The following is a 20,573-nucleotide window of genomic DNA, read 5'->3' on the forward strand; positions in this document are numbered from 1 at the left end:
TCTTCTCTTTAAAAAGCTCAAAAATGTCTACTGCTGCTGTGGCCTCCCTCTTTGATTTGTCTGTCTGTTTTCACTAGCAAACTACAGATTTGCTCTAATGCTCTGTGAACAGTGAAGACTTTCTCCTTGCAGGTCAAATTAGTGGCAAATCCATGTTATTGTAGATTCTTTTCATTTTTACTAGATACAAACACTTTTAAGCCTCAAGCAGTCTGCTCTTGGGCTGAATTTTATAGGTTGTTTGAAATCCTCAGCTCTTGGAAATTTTTGTTTGTTTATATTTTAAATCCTTTCCCAGATTCACACACTAGCTTTATGATTTTAAGGTATGATAAAGTTAGTGGTGTACTTACCTTTTCTATGTGACTAAACTGTTATTTCATTCTTTTCAACTGTGAAAATAGTACAAAATGTCAATTGTATGTATATCTCTTTGATCCCCTTATCCAAGCACTGGTGCATAAAAAAAATCAAATATTTGCTTGTTCAAATATTTTCAAAAGGTTAACTATTACTGCAAGTACAGTGTAAATAAACCTGTTGTTATAGCCGTTTGTACTGATAATAAGCAAAACTGTGCAACAGTTGAGCCACAAACAAAAACTGACTGTGTTTTTGTTTGTGTCTGTATCTTTGTATCTTAAAATTTTGGCAAATTTTAAGATACATTTCATAATATACACAAATGAATGCCATATAAGATCTGGCAACAGTGCATATTTAGTTAAGGCTGAAAAATATAATACACACATACACAAATTTTAAAAAAAAAATCAGTTCAATTCAATAAAAGTTAAGTGGGCATAATCCAGTTTAGGCTGGAGCCATGTTGGGTCTATGAAATGTGGAGTTTAATGTATGCTGGAGTTTATGTTTGAGTCAACACGTGAAGTGAAATATTTCTGTATTTAGAGGATTTAACAGGTTGCTTTTGACTTTTCCTCTGCTGCTATCAATTGGTCATGATAACATTTACAAATTAAACATTTCTATGAGTTGTAGTTTGCAGTGAGCGCTTTATGTTGCACCCTTAATATGAATAATACAAATAAAGACAAAACTTAATTTTATTTATTTAATCATAAAATTAATATGGTGTCATTCAGCATAGACCAAATTTGTCAAAGGGGAATAGTCTTTTAAAATGATGACACCTGGTGGTGAAATCTGCTTACTACACTGTGTGACGTGATACTTAGGCATTTTGAATTAGTCCAAACTAAATCACATAAATGGGTCTTTATTGTAAAGTTATTTTGTGACACACTGTGTCAAGTATTTATAACTGATCATTTGATTTAACAAAGAAAGTAACGCTTACACCTTTAACAATAAAATAAAGTAATTTTGGCGATGTTACTAAAAAAAAATCTAATCTAATAATATATATATATATATATATATATATATATTTTTTTTCTCTCTAATTAAAAACCCAGTTGGAACTGCTGGCATGGGCTCCAAATCTCCAGTAGCCTCCATTACATGAAATGTAGTAAGTGTATTTAAGTAATGTAAATCATTCATTTTTTGCTAACTTTATTTTATGTATACTATATTTATTTATTTATGTTTCACAGAAAATAAAATGTTTTTTCCACCGGAAACCTGGCCAAGAGGGCAGCAAAAAGCAAAAATTGCAACTAATATAAACGCCTGCTGCGATTACTCCAATCCTCCAGGGGGCGCAGTGATAAAGCCACCGAATAGTTGCAGACCAATCACCGTTTTCCAGCAGTTTGAACAAGAAGCGGGTTGGATTATTCCGATTTATAGCAAGACAAGAAAAAGATAAAGCTAGCAACCATGGATACAGGCTAAAACTGTTATTACGCTTGAGTTAGTTGAGTTAGTTGAGAATTAGTTCTTCGGTTACGCTTTATTAAAATCGTTGTAGTGGTTTTGTGGTTTTGCACTGTCAACGGTCGATATATAAACCTGTCAGACTGCGGCTTACTCCTGTGTGCTCCAGCCGCGGTAAATCTCCATTTGTAGTTTATAAAAGTTTTACCTTTTGGCACGGTTGTAGCTGGGAAGTCAAACATGAAGCCAGTAAAGCCGCTATATCTGAAGACATACGGGAAACAGAGGCGGAAGGTGTCCGCCTGGATCTCACCTGAAGACCGCAAGCAGGCCTTCGACAGCACCGCGTCCTCCTCGGATGTCTCCGTCTTTGAGCCCTCCAAACCTCAGAGGATAAGGTATGTTTATAATTTTCTTTACTAAACCGTCTTTTCAATATTTTCTCTACATTATCGATCCCAAAATCTGTGCAGCTACTTTTTGGTTTTAGCTTATAAGAAATATACTATTATTATTGTGTATGGAAGCCAAAAAAGCCACAGAAATGCCAGTCCATACAGTCACATATCTGAAGTTTTTAGTTAGCTTTTATCTTTTATCTTAAATACACCTAACTGTAGCTAATTACAGTAGTGGCAAAAATGTAGAGTAAATCAACAGTTTGTACATACATAACAACCCCCTGTGGACGTGTGCAAAGTACAGTTTAGTTGTCAATCAGAGTTTCCTGCTCTGATTGTGAGCTTGTCTGTCTTCATTGCTCCATCTGCTTTTCATTTAACAGAGAGAAGAGCACCAACGCCTTGAGTGGCAGAACCGTTCGTCCTGCCAAGAAGAAAGCAATGCTTTGTCTGACTGAGAAGAGTATGGATGAAGGGGACATGAGCAATGAGGAGAATGCACCTCCTCTCCCTCCACCTGCTCAGCAGAGCAGGACAGCCAGGTCTGTGAATATTGTAATAAATGGTGAATAACACTGCAGTCACTAATACTGCATTTGAGTTATTAGATTATCTCAGGCTAGAAAAATATCCTTGAAGTAGTTTGCTTTTTTTGTATTGTATGTGTGAGTGGTCCACACCATTTCTTTCCCTTCCTTAGAAAGAAGAAGAGTAGTGTGGCCAGTTGTAGAGCAGTGCGTCCTGCTAAAAGAAAGACCATACGTCGTATAACAGAGACTAGCAGCGATGAGGAGAACAGCAGGATGCTCGCTCCACCTCCTCCTTCTGTATTAACTCAGCAGAGCAAGACAACCAGGTCTGGGCATTTAAAAACAACAACAACAAAGCAACAACACATTACTAAAATGACAATGTTGAGAGTTTTAGGGTTCTATTAAATATAAGCACAACTGTGAATGTAATCAGAGGTTTGACATTTCTGGCAAACTGAAGGCTGATCCAACCGTTTTCAGCAGTTTCTGTGAAATGTATTCCAAAAGCTGCAGTTTGCAGAGTCAGCTCTTGGGCTGCTTGTCTAAATCAATATCAAATGTAAAAAATATACTGACAATTGCACTTTGGCTGCTCTCAGAGTTAAACAGATGTCTCAAGTGAAACTTACTTTTCCCAGAGCAGTCCCAAAACAAACTCAAATTTATAATCATACAGAGAAAAACATCTTTACATTTGAGATGCTGGAACTACTTTTTAAATTATTAAAAATGAGTTGTGAGTTTTCTATCAGCAGGCTTTTTGATACAAAATGTTTTACTTTGACTTGTTTCTGACTGACTTCTCTCTTTTTACTCTCTTTACGCTCTCTCTTTTTTACTCTCTACCTCAGCACTTTCAGCATTTGGTTTGCAGTGAGTGACTATTGTTAGCCATTCACAACTTTTAAAGCATCTCTTTTGCATTTATTTGTCTGTTTGTGAAATGATTTTTCCCGTTATCAGGACAAGCCGGCTTGTGTCTGGACACAGAGTTTTGATGAAGCGGAGGGGCCAGCAGGTTCCTGTCACCACGGAGAGTGAGGAAGAAACATCTGCACCAAAAGGCCACAGAAATTCAGATAAAATGAGGACAAACTCAAAGTGAGCATTCGTGTCTTTAAGACCTCTGTTAAAAGCCTGAACAGAAATGTCATCATTATTTGCTGTAACCATTAGCTCTCATTCTCTCTTCTCCTGCTTTCTAGTGTTTATCCTTCTTCTGCAGGCCGATTTGTAACCCAACGTAGACGAGCCGCTGCAATTAAACCAAAAGTCCCCAAAGCATCTGTCAGTATACTCAGCTCCTCAGATGACTTCACTTCTACAGCCTTTCCTTACAAGAGGCCTTCCAGGAAAAGAAAGCTGCCTCCAGCATTGGGGCCATCAAGTGCGGAGAACTCTATGAGCGCTCCCTTCCGAGAGATATCTCTCAACGAGTTGGCAGATTGCAGTCTCGGACCCTGCCCCAGGAAACCCATCTTCTGCTCTACACCGTCAGCAGGATCCTTCAGCAAATGTGGGAAGCTTAAACCATTTTCAGTCAACAATCTGTCCTGCACTCCTCCATCCATGTCAGTAGACGGCATAGTCTCCCCACCAGATTGTTCGCTTCACTGCCAGCAGACAGACACAGACCTACCTGACCACATAGAACCATCTATTGATTTATTTTCAGAGCCTAAGAGAAGAAGTGAATCAAAGTCTAAAAATGAAGGCAAATTACAGAGTGCAAATCTGCTGTCTGCAGACAGTGGCAGCAGCAGTCAGTTTGTATCTGCAGCAGCAGGAGGGTTAGATTGGCTGATCGAGACACTGAAGGAGAAATGTTTGTCCACACGCTGCACCGTGCCGCTGGAGAGATTAGACTTGTTCGCTGAGCTGAGCTGTGAAACAACCTACTCATCCTGTCTGGGACATTCAAGCTCACTGCACAGCCGACAAACAAACAAACAGCCTGTGGACAGCAGTGAAGTGGTCGATCTGTCAGAGTCTTTAAAAGCACCATTTTGTCTTCATTTATCAGGTACAGTCAATGATATCCATAATAGTTTTGACCAAGAAGCTTCAGTGAGTCAGAGTTGCAACACTAACATTTCTCCATTAGTTAACTTTAAGCAGTCAGCCGAACACTCGACCCCATCACCTATGGAGCAGTCAGAATCAGTACTTTATGTTCAGTCTATTCATCACACAGACAGCAGCTCTGAGATTATAATGAGCACACATTTGGAGTCCAGCAGCACCGTGCAGACAGTGGAAGGCGAGGCTATAGTGGCAAAGAGTAAAAGTCTTACTAAGAGGTGTTCAGTCCAGATGAAGAACCTGGTTTTGTCACAAGAGCAACTAAAAGGCTTCTCAAAGCAGACAGAGGAAGATTCGGGCGAGACACAATCAGCCAAAACAGAATGTGCAGCAGATCTCACAGCAGGGCTGAAGGAGAAATGTCTAACAGATAAACTTATTGTTGGGATAAAGAGAGTAAATTTGTCACTGTTGAAAGAAATTATGAGGCCCAAAGGTGCTCTGCTAAAACCAGCCGGAGATGTGCCCGACTCAGCTAGTGACGACCAGACAAAGACGGACCACTTGTCGGAGAGTGATGACAGTAAAGAGACGACTGCCTCGAAAGCCAGCGTGAAGAACGGACGTTTGACTACTTCTGAGGATGAGACCACCTCAGACAGAGAAGTTGTAAAGAAGAGAAAAAAGATGCCCGTGGCTCAGAAGGAAAAGAAACAGCGGAGCGCATCCACAGACCGCCCTGGGACGACGAGGAAGGTGTGCGTGAGCGGCATGAGCGTGAGCCGCTGGAAAAACAAAGGCAACGCCAGCACGCACGTGATCAGGAGCAGGGCTGCAGACTGTAGCATCAATGAGATGATCCCCTCACAGCACAAGCAGCCAAAGGTAAGAATCAAATTCAGAGTAACAGAACAAAGGACAGCTGAAACAGTAGGCTCATATGTTCAGCAGCGCTGGATGGATAATGAAGGTGATGTTTAATGGGTTCATTGTTGAAGTTACCATTTAAGTTGATGCTTTTTTTTTTTTTTTTTTTTTTTTTTTTTGCTTGTCCCGTTTGGCTCTTTTGCCATCAGAATTATTGTCTAAAGGCGAAGAAAGATGCCCAACGGATTTTCTTTACCAAATTGACCATCCCAGCTTTGCCGTAATGGTCCATTTGATTCACCTTTTATTCTTTATTTTATTTTCACTTGCTGAATACGGGACAGACTTGACTGGGGGAAAGAAAAGGGAGAAAGAAAGAGGGAAAGAAAAACAGTTGAGAAGAGGGATGGGGGAGAAGGGCAAAAAACAGAATAAGCAAAAAAAAAAAAAAAGAAAAAAAAATACATGTATCGATCACCTGGATCACCTGTTGAGAAAGAAAAAAGAAAACAAGCAGAAGAAAACGAGAGTAATACAATAAACAACATCACAATGATATATGGGAATATGACAGTAAATACTAAATATTAAACATTATTGTGCAGCACGTAAGATCGACAGTACACAGTGTGCATTGAGGTAGGAGCCAAAAAGGGTGTAGTTTGTGTGTGTGATCACCCGTGTGTACACCTGTGAGCATGGACGCGCTTGTTTTCTTAAAAGGTTCCCTCATGTAATGATCTGCTAGAGGGTGTGGGGGGCCACTGCCCCGTCCTCCAGGGCATGAAGCAGGTATGGAGGAGATCAAAACCCCAGACATCCAGAGGCCCCCAGAACACAAGAGACCAAGGAAGACCAACAGAGGGGCAGCCGTGCCACTGTCCCAGAAAGAGCTGAGGAGAGTCCCAGATGAGGGGTCACCCAGCAGCCACGGAGCAGAAGCCAGGGGGGGTTGCAGCGACGTGCCCGTGAGCTCCGCCGGCAGCCAGCTGTGCCTGAGTGACCGAGCCCCAGGCCGAGAGGCCGGGGGCACCCCACCTCCGAAGTGGCCCAAGCGAGCCCCAGGCTCCAGGCCCCGATAAGCAGCCGCCAAGGAGTGAGCCGGTGTGCACCCGGACGCCCACCCCCGGACACAAAGAACCACCAACGCACCGATGTCTGAGGGAGTCCGCCCCCGGCAGGGGAAGTGGTGGGGGGAGATAGGCCTCCAAACCTTGGAGGGCCTGAGCTGTCCTCAGAGAGGTGGCGTCTGATACCCAACCTGACATATGGACACAGACATACAGGCACACACAGATACAAACATCCATTCCCACCATCATGCTCTCATATGCACTTACTCCACACTTAACCAACGTGGAGACAGACATAAAGAGACGCTGTACACACAATCACACTCCCCAAGCGTACTCTACAAACCGGGTCTAGGTACCCTTGCCCCTGGGGGGGGGAACTGCACCCAGACCCAGGTTGTGTTACCCTTTTTCCCTGCGGTGGGGAGAAGCAGACCGCCCCGACTCCGCAGCAGCAGGGAGGCCCCACATTCCGGACCCCAGTCGGACGGCCAACTCGCTGCTTTTGCTTTTCTGTAAATCCCTCCAGTCAGTTTGCAACAAATGATGCTGACTATTAGAGTATTAATCAGATGCAGCTGCACTAATTAACCTGCACATTTGGTTTCCCGATGTCTTGATGGTAACAGGTGAACAAGTATTTGTTACTGAGCCACAAGAGTTGAGGCTCGGGTGTGAAATTTATCGTTTTTAGTAGGGCTGGGCCATATCATACAGTTCACGGTAATACCGATATAATGCCGGGCAACGATAAGAAAATGAAATATCGCGATAGAATATGGGTAAAACGCGCATGCGCAGTGCCTTATGTGCCATACGCACATGGTGGAAAAAGCATGGCGGCGACGCAGAATGAGAAGGGCGAAAGCGGATCGTTAAATGAAACGGATGAACCAGAATTGGTTTGTAAAAATGCTGCAACTTCAGTGGTGTGGAACTGGTTTAGCTTTCGTCCGTCAGATACACAACAAAGCACTATTTTTGGTAGAGCATGCTAGCGGGCAGTCGTTATTACCCTGTTGTTTGGAAAATACGGCACATTTAAAATCAATCCTTTGATTTTTCTGAAAATCAACAGTGCCCCTTATAATCCGTGTGCCTTATGTATGAATTCTGGATGTGTTTATTGACCTCGAAACGATTTTATGTGGTACACGGCGCTCGAAAATCTGTCAACTGTTTTAGTACGACTTTGCTAAGCTACGAACCGCACTGCTTGATGGATTATCGGAGCATTACGGCTGTCGTAGGCAGGAGCCTCGCAGAGTGATACATACTGCGCTTCAACATAATATTACCGTATTATGTGTATAACCTCTTTTTAAGTTTTGTGGATATTATGCATGGTTATGCTGAGGATATGTCGGCCAATTTCCACTGGAAATGCCTTTTGGTTAAACTGTCAGCAAGGAATTTGCATTTGCACTGTTAAATTTTTATATAACTATAATGCACATAAAAAAAAAACAGCTGCTTGTTTAAGTGAAAATACATTTATTTATTTATTTGCACGAATAAAGTTGTGGAGTTGTAAAGTATTAGTCTAGTGTCAATTATATCGTCAGTTATGTCGTTATTGCAAATTTTCAAATGTATATGTGATAAATATTTTTGGTCATATCGCCCTGCTCTAGTTTTTAGGGTTATTTTTTAGCCATATTTTTTAATCATTAACTCGGTTTCCCTGGGTCTTTTCCTGTGTGTTATGAAAAATCTTCTCTTTTTTTTGGTACCAGCACTGGTTTTATTATTATGTTGTATTTATCCAGAGTAATAGTGGATGTACTGGACAAAGGATGTTGAATATGGAGCTTCCAGGTAGGAGAAAAAGAGGAAGACCTCAGTGAAGGTTAATGGATGTAGTGAAAGAGGACATGCAGAGGGTTAGTGTGACTGAGGAGTGGAGATGGAATGAGATGGAAGCAGGTGATCGACTGTGGGAGAAGAAGCCGACTCTGACTGAGTTTAGAGGGGGACTTTTTGACCCCATCTTATTTTACACAGACACACATACACCACTCAATACCACTACAAGAGATAGAGGGGGTGTCTGCTCTCTCAGCCTGTACCAGAGTTGAGGACTCTGCAAGGACCTGCCAAATTTAAAGTTAAAACATGCCAACGAAACTAGTGACCAGATAATTATTCTTGATGTTGAACATGTGGTGTGACAAAAGACTCTAATTGGCTTCCAAGTTTTCCAGCTTACCAGTATCTCCTATTTTTGCACTCAGTGTGCTGCATTTATAAAGAAATCCTGCATCTCAACAACATCACATTTCTGGTGATGGGTAAGCATATAATGTTTAGGTGCTCTCACACTGTAGCGAGCACAAGCTTCCATGTAGCTGCAATGTAGTTTGATTATATTCAAAGGAAGGCAAACGTCCATGCTGCCAAAATCTCCAAAACTGGGCAAATTAGCATGAAAATAATCTATCTATATACAATTTGTGAATGAATTGTCCCTTTAGTGCAACAAATGATTACTTCATTTGATCTCCAAACCTCATAAAAACTATTAAGCTATTAACTCGTCCCGTAAGTGAAGAAGCAGAATATTTCTGATCACAGAGCAGATCTGTGTTAACTCTTAAGTTTTTCTGTCACGATCCACCGAGCACTAATTAAACATTTAAAGGCTTTTAAGTCATTTAACTTAAAGCCTGTTGTATGTGCCATATGTAGGAGTTTTTGGGCTCTACCATGAATTTCTCCACCCCGGTGAAAGCAAGTCGGCTCAACCTCTCATCCCTGCTGGCTGATTTCACACCAAACACGAAAACCTGGAGCCGGATCAAAGCCGCCCTCTCTGTTCATCGCAAAGGCTTGGGTAATGATGTACACTCTGGTGTTCGGATTTTAAGCTTTTAGATTGACTTTGAGAGTCCTTACACTCTCTCTCTCTCTGTTCCCCACCACCCCCATCCCCACCCCCTCATTCCCTCTCCTTAGTGCTGCTCACTCCGAGGAGTTTACGTCTATCAGCGTCGGGCTCTCCTGGGAGGACGGACGCTGCTGATCTCAGTCGGGATCTCTTTACCACACCCTTACGGACGCCACTCCCCAAGCGGCTCCGGTCACAGCTGCTGGGCCAGCATTCCCTGGTATTAAACACACATAAGTTATATATTCAGACTTTCTGTTGGTTTCTCTGCACTTTGCATTTGGGTTGTTAGACCTGATGGCGTGACATCCAGGCTGTGGATGCACGTAACCTCCTCCCACTTGTCTGGAAGGTTTGTGAAGACGCAGACCTGTCAGACGCAGAGAAGGTGTATGCTGAATGTGGCCAGCAGCGGCCTCTGCCCTGGGAAGAGTGCATTCTCCCCCAGCGTATGAAGAAGTGTCTGAAGATTGGAGAGGGCACCTTTGGGGAAGTCTTCTCCACCAACAACGAATCAGGAGACACCGTCGCCCTCAAAGTAAGTACATTTGAGTGTATGTGAACAACATGTTTTAGAAGTGTAGCGTTGACTGAGCTCTGTTAGAGAGTTACAGCTGTGAGTTGTATCAAAGAAGGTAAATATTGTGCATTGTTTTTCCTTTTCTGGCCCTTTTCTGATCCTGAGCTGGTCTTATAGGTTTTAAGTAGTAGAAAAGAACTAAAAGGGAGCAAAGATACCTCAACATGACGCTCAGGAGACCTAAATGAATCAATGAAAACACAAAGGGGGCATTGATGATGGCTCAGAACTAAAAGGACAGGGAACAGGCCAGTAATTTGTAGTGTAAACCAATTGAGTTGTAATGTGCTTCAAAAATAAAACTACTAATGTTACTGAAAAAACTGCAAACGTTCAACACAAGAAGTCCCACGCTGGATTGTATTTTCAGATCATTCCCGTAGAGGGGAGCGAGAAGGTGAACGGAGAGGACCAGAAGACCTTTGGAGAGATTCTCCATGAAATTATTATCTCTAAGTAAGTAACCGCAGGTACACACTGCTCACTATATGCAGTCCATTTGCTGTAATGCTAGAGCTTATAAGGTCTGTATTTTTCAGTACAGTGATACTTAATGAACCACATCAAAGTACTCCAGCTGAACAGCTCTAATGAGCAGTGTTTGTGTGTTTTGTTTTGTTTTGTCTTCTTCTACCAGGGAGCTGAGCAGCCTCAAAGAGAAGCAGCACAACCAGACCCATGGTTTTATTGGACTCAAAGAGTAAGTATTTTCTTTGATCTTTTTTTCTGTTAGTGCCTCAGTAGTTTTGAGTCTTAATGTGACTTTGTGTCTATTTTTCTCCACATAGTCTTCACTGTGTTCAAGGCTGCTACCCTGCAGATTTCCTGAAAGCGTGGGACACATTTGACCAACAGAAAGGCTCAGAGAACGACAGACCAGGTCAGTGAGACAGAGCTCATTATAATTTATTCACAAGAACGTGTTTTGTGTATTTCCTAGGGTTAGGGGTTAACTTACTTCTATATTAACTTCTCTCTAACTAAGATACAACTTGGTCTGTGTTTTTAATTATTAATGCTAAAAAAGTTCTTGCCCAACTTGCTATGTTTTTGTTGTTGTTGTTGTTGTTTGTTTGTTTTCTTTATGACCAGCTGTACATTTATAGATTTTAATTTTTTTTTAGTCACACCTTAATTGTGGCACAGATTCACCAAAGTGTTGGAAACTTTCCTTAGAGATTTTGGCCGTATCCACATGACATCATTGCATGGATGTTGTAGATTTATCAACTGCACATCCATGATGGGAATCTCGTTTTACCCCATCCCAAACATGATCTATTAAATTCAAATATGGTGACTTTAGAGGCTGTTTCAGTTCAGTGAACTCATTGTTGTGTTTAAAAAACAAAAACAAAAAACAGTTTGAGATGATTTGAGCTTTGTGACATAGTGTGTATCCTACTGGAAGCAGCCATCAAAGATGGGTACACTGGTCAAAAAGGGATGGATGGGGTCAGTGGTGTTTAAATAATGCTTGGTAGATATTAAGTGACCCGAAGTGTCCCTAAAAAACCCCCCCACATCATTAGATCAGTGTTCCCCAACCTTTTGGAGCCATATTTCACATTAGAAAAATCACACAACACACCACCAAATAAAAATGTCACAAAAAGCATATTGATAATTCCCCCCCCCCGCACACCAGTCATAGTCGAATTGGGTCAGGTTTTCCCCAGTGTACTTTTTTTTGGCTTTCTTCTGACCACTACTCGTGCTAGGGCCTTCATCAGGGTTGGATTTTTCTGGTAGTTGTACTGCCCTCTAGTGTAAGAGAATGTAATTGTTCTGTGTGTGTGTGTGTGTGTGTGTGTGTGTGTGTGTGTGTGTGTGTGTGTGTGTGTGAGTGATTACAGTTAAATATTTGTCATAGATTTTTAACAAAACAAAAAACAAATTTTTGATTAAGAACATAATATAAAGCCATTAAAAAATATTTTAGACTTTCTTTCTAAAATGGGGTCATAAGTGAACCCACTCGGTCCCTAAAATAAGCAAATCATGTGATTTGGGTTTCTCTTTTTGTGTTTTTGCTCAGATTTCTTTGAAAATGACCAAATATTCCTAATCCTGGAGTTTGAGTTTGGCGGCATCGACTTGGAGAACAGCAACGGAACGGTAGGGATCAAAGCTTTCCCCGTGTCTTTGTGGAAATGTTGAGCTTTTATCTGCCACCTCTGTTGTGACTGTTCAGAGATACAGAAGGTAAAGCTGGTAGCCTGCAGATAAAACTACTTTTACATTGGCTGAATGTAGAAAGTACACAAGCTGAAAGTGTCTGTGGTCAGTTAAAGCGCTCTGTATTCAAATTGTCATTACTGAAGATTAAGCTAAAAAGAAGCCTTTGCTTATTTCACGTTCACACTCTCAGTAAAAATGTTTTAAAATTTTAATGACGAGAGCGGCTGCATAAAAATAGCAAGTTCTTGAGTTCAGTCATTACAGCTTAATGTCAGCCAGACCATAAATTACTGCACGCTGGAGGTGATGAGAAAAGATGATGAACATCTTAAAGAAATTATTTGCTTCTGAAAATTCATGTTGACTAGTGTTATCTTTGGCACGGCTGGACTTTTTCTGGCTTCTAGAAACTTAAATTGCTGTTACTCAACATTCACATCTCATCTCCCTGCAAGTATTTATGAATATTTTCTGACTTGAGGTCTTACACATCCTGAGCACCTTCTTCCTGAGTCTGACGTCTGACTGTGTCGACATGAAGATGACAGGAAGAAGGTGCTCAGTGTGTGTAGCACGGGTGCTCGGACCTCATGACCTGTTTTGTTTTTTTGCACTTTTTCTCAGTATTGGACTGATTATCAGGTGAATTTGCAGAGATGTTTACTCGTGGGGAAATTGGATGCCTTGAATGTTTGCACTTAAATAGTCTAAAAAACTTTGTCTAATTTATGCTCTTGTTGTGTTTTCAAGTTGGCATCTTTAGCGGTGGCGAAGAGCATCCTTCACCAGGTTACTGCTGCCTTGGCTGTTGCTGAGCAGGAGCTTCACTTTGAACACAGGTACTGACACACATTGATAAATTACAGCACCGACTGACAGTTTCCCAAGAAGACGCTTACAGATGCAGTTTGTTCCCCGCTAACAAAACAAAACCCTCTAGCGTTTAGAAGGAAACTAACAAATGTTCAGCTGGAACTCTAGCTCTAACAGTTTAACCCTACACACTGTTTATTGCAGGGACTTGCACTGGGGAAACGTGCTGGTCAAAACAACCAAGCAGAAGACGGGGAGCTTCCTCGTCAATGGAACCACCCACTCTCTGGAAACCAGAGGGGTGCTGGTCCGCATCATTGACTATTCTCTCTCCAGATTAGAAATCGGTCAGATATCTTTCTACTTGCTTACTGTCATACTTTGAATGGATTGTGTTATACACATAGTGAATATTATGTAGTGGTTCTAAACTGTTGCTTTTGTGTTGTAGATGATTTGACGGTGTCTTGTGACATCTCAAATGATGAAGAGCTCTTCATGGGACGGGGAGACTACCAGTTTGAGATCTACAGACTCATGAGACAGGAAAACGGGTCAGTCCATTTAGTGATCAAGCATCTATGTGCCATGTAACAGGAGTCTCTGTGCAGTAAAGGCTTAAAGTCTTTATCTCACTCTATGTCTCTGTATCTTTCTATAGCTGTATCTCTATACATCTATCACTGTGCACCTACTAAACAAAACAAACTAGAATAAAAATATACAGTAAATGTTTTTAGTTTTTGTCCAGGTCAGTTTCATCATACTTTTCAGTCAAACCAGAAAGAACGAGTGATTTGTTCATTTTTCTGAGACTGAGATGCTGACATGGAGTCAGTTCTTTGTGTCCTGAAATAATGAATACCACCAACATTATAAATAAACTTAACTGAAATGAGGAAACAAACCTGGAAACAAAATGAAACCAGTGATACTGTTAAACTTGAACTGTTAAATTATAATTTTGCTTTGCTATTATGTAGGATTTCTTTTTCTTTGAGACACTCATAAAAACATGTTTGTAATTATGTCAAATTTAAAAAGGAAAAAAAAAAAAACAGTGAGGCGAGGTTACATAATTCCCTGTGAATCAGGAGGTCAGGACATTCCCTGCTGTTGGCCTTTTCTCCAGAGCACAAATGTCAACCTGATTTTACATCGTGGGCCACAGACAGCCCACTTTAATCTTAAATGGGTCAGACTGCCCTGTCTGTCACTGTACAGAAGTTTAACTGCACATTTAATCTCAGAGTGATCTCAATATAAGGGAAATGATGAGAATATTCTGTTTTTGATTTTCTTTAGACTCAAATTGTGAGAAATGTTTAAAATTACAACAAAAAACCAAACAATTCTGGTAGCTCATTGCCCACACAGTCCTGTAATTATAAGACTAAAAGTTTTTGTTAATTCACAGAAAAGCTGTGGAGAAAAAAAAAATCCCTCACATTTTATAAAGCAGTCCAGCGGGCCAGACTATTAGGTCGGACTGGCCCCTGTGCCCTATGTTTGACAGCACTGCTTTAGAGTATCGGTTCACACTGATGATGGAGCCGTCTCAGAAATTCACGTGTCAAATATGACACTCTTGGCATTGTTAAAGTTCATGACAGCACAGTGAGAAATGCAGCATTGTTGTTGATTTATTGATCCTCTCATGCTGTTTGTGTCTTTTATCAGAAATAACTGGGCTGCTTACCACCCTCATACCAACGTACTGTGGCTCCACTACCTTTGCTCCAAGCTGCTTTCTATGAAGTACCGCGGCTCAGGGGGGAGGACTGCCAAGGACGTGCGAGAGGAGCTGACTGGTTTCTATGACAATGTCCTCCAGTACAGTTCAGCCACAGAGGCGTTGCAGAGCTGCCCCATGTTCCAGTAGCACGAGGATTCAACGCAAAGTGTGAGGAAACTCACACAGAGACCGTTTTTAGCACAAAGAGGGTGCAATGTTTCTTCCCGCTCGTCCTCTGTTAATTTAAGACAGTGTTCCCAGTGTTCCCAGTTGACACGCTGGCACAGAAGAGTTACTTAGAGTGTAGTGCAGACAATGCTGTCATAAAACAAGGCTCATTAAAATGACTGGAGATTATATATTGGTGGTCAGTGGAGCTTCTTTATGTTGTTATTCTAATAAATCCATTCACTTGTTTTTTTGCATCCTAGGTATAAATTTTGAAAAGAATTATCATGATAAGGTGTGTGAAATAAATAAAGAAATGAAATGAAATATTTCTTTCTTAATCTTGTAGCAATGTGGTTCAGTGTTTGCTGTCTGCATTGGTTCTTAATCTGTTACTTGGTGTAAATTAATCACTACCTACTACATGGCCAAGTTTCAGCTTTTCTTTCATTTTTTTCTCTGGTTAATGATGAAACGGTTCAGAAACATGTGATGTGATTTCATTTGAAAAGCAGAAGGGCCACAAGGGGAAATAGAAGATTAGATCTCAAAAATATGGTATGTAAATGTAGCGTAAACGGGACATTTAACAGGTAAATCTGGCAGAGGATTCACTTCTGTGTGAAGCATTATAATCAATAAATGCACATTTTAAGAGTTCTGAATGTTTTTATATAAAATAAAAGTCTGTAAGAAGATGTAAAAAATGAAGCATGTTAAGTTGATATGTTATTACAGCGTACCAGGGTATTTAGATTTATAATTGTTTTAGTATGGTCGTATATAATAGTAATCAGAACTGTCACCTCACAGCAAGACGGTTCTGGGTTTGAATCTGTCAGCGTTTGTACGTACTCCCTGTGTATGTCCTGTGATATTCTGGGGACCTGCCCAGGTCCCCCGTCCTCCTGTGTACCCCCCCCCCCTCCTCTCCCTCTAAAAGAGCTGGGATAGGCTCTGCACTCCCGTGACTTTGAATTTGATAAGCAGCTAGACAAAGGAATGGGCTGAAGAAGGGCTCCCTTTATTAAACTGATAGGGAATGTATTGTACTGCATTAAAATGCCAGCAGAAGGAAATCTAGTGGATTATTCGAAGCCCAGTAAGCTGTGAAACATGTCTCCAAGTAGTAAACAAAGTATAACTAAACTGCCTTAAAGTAGTTTGTGTTTATTCCGGTTGATAACCATCAAGAAGAAAGCTTGGTACACTATTTCCCTCCAGAAAGGTGAGATCTCTCCAAAACAAAAATGTGTATTATCTTTGAGTTAATAACTTTTAAGTCCTGAGATGACAAAAATAAGTCAGTGGTCAGATTAACAGCAGTCTATAAATCATTTTAACTAATACCTGAAAGGTGATTATGGTCGTCTTTGGAACAGTGAGTTAAAATCGTTAGATATGTCGAGTATTTAATTTGATAAATTGGTCAGTAACAGATTTTTTTAAATTACCCAGATTTTTCTGGGTAATTTATCAACAAAACTTACAACTAATTATAAATCATCCTGGTAAAGAATTTTCAGCTACTTCAACATTATAAATCCACCTTCCTGTACTGTGCACTACTGGCAGCGGGTGGAGTACACTGCACGTCGCCATACAAACGACACATGATGTGAATCTTTTTAGTGATACCCTGAACCACGGAGAAGCATCTGAGCTTAAGCTCAAAGAATGTGATAAACAGAAAAAGGACACACATACAAAAACAAAATATTTTATTCAATTTCATCATTAAGATTATTATACATTTTTGCATTGAAACAAGCTTCATTTTGGTATGGTGAGTCGTGTGTGTCCATTTTGATGTGGATCTTGATTGAATATGTTGAATGCTTCCATACGCAAAGAGACACTTGGTTGCTGTTTTTTCTTTTTCTTAATGAACACCTGCCTGGAATCGTTACACGATGGGATTAGGGCAACAGTTGCATTAAAAAAGGAAGACGTCCTTTAAAAAAAAACATATGGCGACATTCCAAACTATACAAAGAAGATCCGGCAGGCCAATGTCTGAGAAGAGGTCAGGCATGTGTTTGAGAAGCACTTTTTGGTTGAGCTTTGAGGCAATGTTTGAAATGGCCTTGCTGGTGATGAGCCCATATGTCTGTTGATGTGTTTGTTTTCAAGGTTCTTTGTTTGTGTGTGTGTGTGTGTGTGTTTGAGTCTGGGAAGCAAACAGATGTGTATAAGAAGCAATGAAGTGGATATGAAATGTACCTGCAGCTGTTGTATGTGTATGTGTGTGTCTGTATGCTTGTATGCATTTGTGCTCAGAAGGAGAAGTATTTGGTGAACCACTCCTGCTTCAGCCCTTCTGTCCCTCTCTGCTCCAGGTATGGCCCCCTGCACGACACAAGACGCAGACAGGTTTAGTGTTTTAATCACAACTAATTCAGAAACATGACAGGAAGAAAAACATTAGTAACATTTTATTACACGTCCCACGACTAAGGGCAATTAAAACGAATCTCAACGGATTTTATTTGAAATTAAAATGTTATTATATCTGCATACTACTACTTTAAGGTAGGTACGCTAGAATAAAGTTGGTAAGAAGCCAAGAGGTTTTTACAGGAATTTAAACTACAGCGTAAGCAAAAAAGTAAATAATAGAATATCCATCATGCACATCTACTTAATGAATATTGAATAAAAAAAAGTAAAAAGACAAAATAAAGGCAATTTGTTCCCTGAAAAGTACAGTGTGCGATGTAAGATGGGAACACATTGTTTTTATTCCAAATTAGTTACCTCATACTTAAAATTACTTATGGAGCCCTAAATTTACATAGTAATAATGATAATAATAATAAGTAATTACTTTATAATTACTTCCTTGTTTCCTGTAAAAACTTGACTTAGTGTGTCTACCTTTAAGTATTTGTATGCGAATATAATTACATTACAATTTTGAATTAAATGGCATTTATTACAGGTTAATTACACCTTTAGTTGGTATGCTAGGGTGTTCAATTGCAGTCAGAAAAGAAAGAAAGGAAAGTAGCAGGACCTTGACTGTTTCAGCTTATAAAGACTGACATTTACTGAATACCTTCTTTAGGACAAGATGTCACCTCACTGGTATTTACACTATATTACAGCTGTTAGACCTTTGGTACATCTGTGGCTCACGAGGAAGAGTGGGTTGTGTACCAATTGGAAGGTCTGTGGCTCAAGCTCCAGCATGTTCAGGTGTTTTTAAAGAATAAAGTGTTGCATGAGTGAAAATGATCAGCCGATAAAATGGCAGAAACTCAATGCCTTTAGGTATGTAGACATGGTCAAGACCACCTCCTGAAGTTCAAATTGAGCATCAGAATGGGGAAGAAAGGTGATTTAAGTTACTTTAAATTTGGTATGGTAGTTGGTGCTTGAAGGGCTGGTCTGAGTATTTCAGAAGCGTCTGATCTGCTGGGACTCTCCTTTTATTTTACAGAGAATGGTTTGAAAAAGAGACAATATCCAGTGAGCGGCAGCTCTCTGTTAGAAAATGTCTCGTTGATGACAAAGGTCAGAGGAGAAAACTACAGTAACAGGAGGCGTGCTACAGCAGCTAAGAACAAGAAACTGAGGCTACAGTTGGGGAAGGCTCATCAAAACTGGACAATAAAATATTGTACTGAACATGACTTTGAGTTCACTGAACTCAAATGGCCTCCACAGTCACCAACAGAGAACCACTTGGATGTGTTAATAGGGGAGAGTCACATTATAGATGTGCAGCCGACAAATCTGACAGTTCTGAAGACGAGACGGGATCAAACCTGGCATTAGCAAGCAACCTTGTATCGGTTTAATTAATGTCATCACTGAGAATTATTGTTGTATTTGTATGCATAAATCCTCAGTAGTCATAAACTGATTATTACATGATCACACAGCAACGAGTACACAAGGTCAGGATAACATCCCTGTTCAAAATGTCTGTCTTAATTAGACTTTTTGTGACTGCATTGTCTCATCTGTCTTGATCCACAACCTCAGTAAACCCTGTTCTGATTATTCATGGACTCATGGACCATGAAAGGTTTGTTGGTAAATTATGATCCACATTAGAGTCACAAACCGCTGAGCTAACAAAAACACAAAGCCGACAGACCAACATGTGACATCACAGTGTGCTATCTTTTATATACAGTCTATGTTTGCAGCAATGGTTTGCACTGTTGCCTCATTTGCATGTTCTCCACGTGTTTGTGTGAGTTCTCTTCGGGTACTATGACTTCCTCCCACAGTCCTAAGACATGCAATTAGTGGGGTTAGGTTAGTTGGTGATTCTAAATTGCCCATGAGTGTGAATGGTTGTTTGTCTCTCTGTGTGTTAGCCCTGTGAGAGACTGGCCATCTGTCCTGGGTGTACCCTGCCTCTCGCCCTATGGTAACTGGGATAGGCTCCAGCCCCCATGTGACACTGATTAAGGTTGGCAGTAAATGTCAAAGTAAGATCCACATGAATGAGAAGGTTGTAAAACATGATTCTGTAGCGGGATGATCGGTGTTATTTATGAATCATGATGTAGTTAATTACTTATTCAGTACTTAAAGTTGCATTTGTAGACCACATTTTGCCACCATGACAGACACACAGAGTCACAAATGTGGAAACATCACCAGCCACGCTGTCATGGAAAGTGATGACTGCTGGTAGAGCAGGTTTCCATCAAGAGATCTGCAGCGGACAGCTACAGCTGGCTCATCTTGAACTAAGCGCTGAGATTAACACAGACTGACAGCTGATTAATCCCGACATCCAGTTCATGCCAGCGATCTGAGTCCTTGTTGTATCGGTTTGATTAATGTCATCACTAAGAATTATTGTTGTATTGCTCCCTCTAGTTTTTATCATATTTTCACATCTTTATATAAAGTTCAAAAGGTTGTTAATATAACTTGTTGAACGTGATATCCCTGGTAAGGATTAAGTCAAAAAGTAAAAAAAAATATTAAAAATAAGGTTGAAGTTTAATTTTTGGTTTCTTATCTCACCCTGAGGAAGTCAGCTGGCTGAATCAAAACATTCATACCTGATTGAGTGGGCCTGCAGGTGTACGTGTGGGTCCAGGCAGGAGGGGGACACGTATCGGATGCCCGTCTGAGGCGAGGGGCAGACGGGGAGAGGTGCCGTCGGCGCCGGCGTTGGTGGGATGCAGGAGGTCCGGGTTCTGGCGGAGCGAGAGAGGGAGGGCGAGGAATGCTGGGTGAGGGGGAGGGACGTATGTTTGTGTGGGAGAGAGGAGGTGGAGTAGTGGGGCGAGGTTTGAGGGTGGGAGGAGGACTGGTGGGGGAGGGTTGAGGAGGAGTGCTGATGGACGGAGGGGGAGGAGGAAGACGAGGAGGAGGAGGAGTGGGGCACAAAGATGCTCCTGTTGTAAGTGCCGGCCGTGGAGATGCTGGTGACACGAGGAGGCGACTCGGCACGTTTCCTCTGTGGAAAAAAATAAATAAATAAAAATTGACACATAGGTTAGAGTTTTTAAAAAAAGGATCAGTTTTTCAGAGCGCTC

General features: G+C 41.0%; 2 protein-coding genes across 4 annotated transcripts in view; one reads left to right on the top strand and one right to left on the bottom strand.

The window, feature by feature from the left end:
* Window positions 1–1,724: 1,724 nt before the first annotated feature.
* On the top strand, window positions 1,725–15,390 carry haspin (histone H3 associated protein kinase). The gene is made up of 16 exons (XM_006787224.2): window positions 1,725–2,201; window positions 2,588–2,746; window positions 2,905–3,060; window positions 3,701–3,838; window positions 3,943–5,644; window positions 9,388–9,532; window positions 9,655–9,806; window positions 9,939–10,124; window positions 10,537–10,622; window positions 10,804–10,866; window positions 10,955–11,046; window positions 12,205–12,284; window positions 13,098–13,186; window positions 13,365–13,507; window positions 13,612–13,714; window positions 14,841–15,390. Exons 1-16 carry the CDS (start codon window positions 2,044–2,046, stop codon window positions 15,040–15,042), a joined length of 3,654 nt encoding a protein of 1,217 aa, XP_006787287.2. The 5' UTR covers window positions 1,725–2,043; the 3' UTR covers window positions 15,043–15,390.
* Window positions 15,391–16,769: 1,379 nt separating this feature from the next.
* Window positions 16,770–20,573, bottom strand: part of fam184b (family with sequence similarity 184 member B) — a 33,227-nt gene continuing 29,423 nt past the window's right edge. For all 3 annotated transcript variants that reach the window (XM_087841768.1, XM_087841767.1, XM_087841766.1), the window contains 2 exons: window positions 20,094–20,494; window positions 16,770–17,412 (listed from right to left, as the gene is read on the bottom strand). In XM_087841768.1, the coding sequence (XP_087697894.1) occupies window positions 17,340–17,412; window positions 20,094–20,494 (474 nt within the window). In that variant the 3' untranslated portion in view covers window positions 16,770–17,339. The remainder of the gene's footprint in view (window positions 17,413–20,093; window positions 20,495–20,573) is intronic.

This window comes from Neolamprologus brichardi, chromosome 6, assembly GCF_056152115.1.
Source record: "Neolamprologus brichardi isolate AB-2024 chromosome 6, ASM5615211v1, whole genome shotgun sequence".
In the NCBI taxonomy this organism is placed as follows: domain Eukaryota; kingdom Metazoa; phylum Chordata; class Actinopteri; order Cichliformes; family Cichlidae; genus Neolamprologus; species Neolamprologus brichardi.

Excerpts from the sequence above, each read along its gene's own strand:
- haspin (XM_006787224.2), top strand. The coding sequence starts at position 2,044 with ATGAAGCCAGTAAAGCCGCTATATCTGAAGACATACGGGAAACAGAGG. Across the intron at positions 5,645-9,387 it reads CACAGCACAAGCAGCCAAAG|GAGTTTTTGGGCTCTACCAT; the intron begins GTAAGAATCAAA and ends TGCCATATGTAG. Across the intron at positions 11,047-12,204 it reads CTCAGAGAACGACAGACCAG|ATTTCTTTGAAAATGACCAA; the intron begins GTCAGTGAGACA and ends GTTTTTGCTCAG.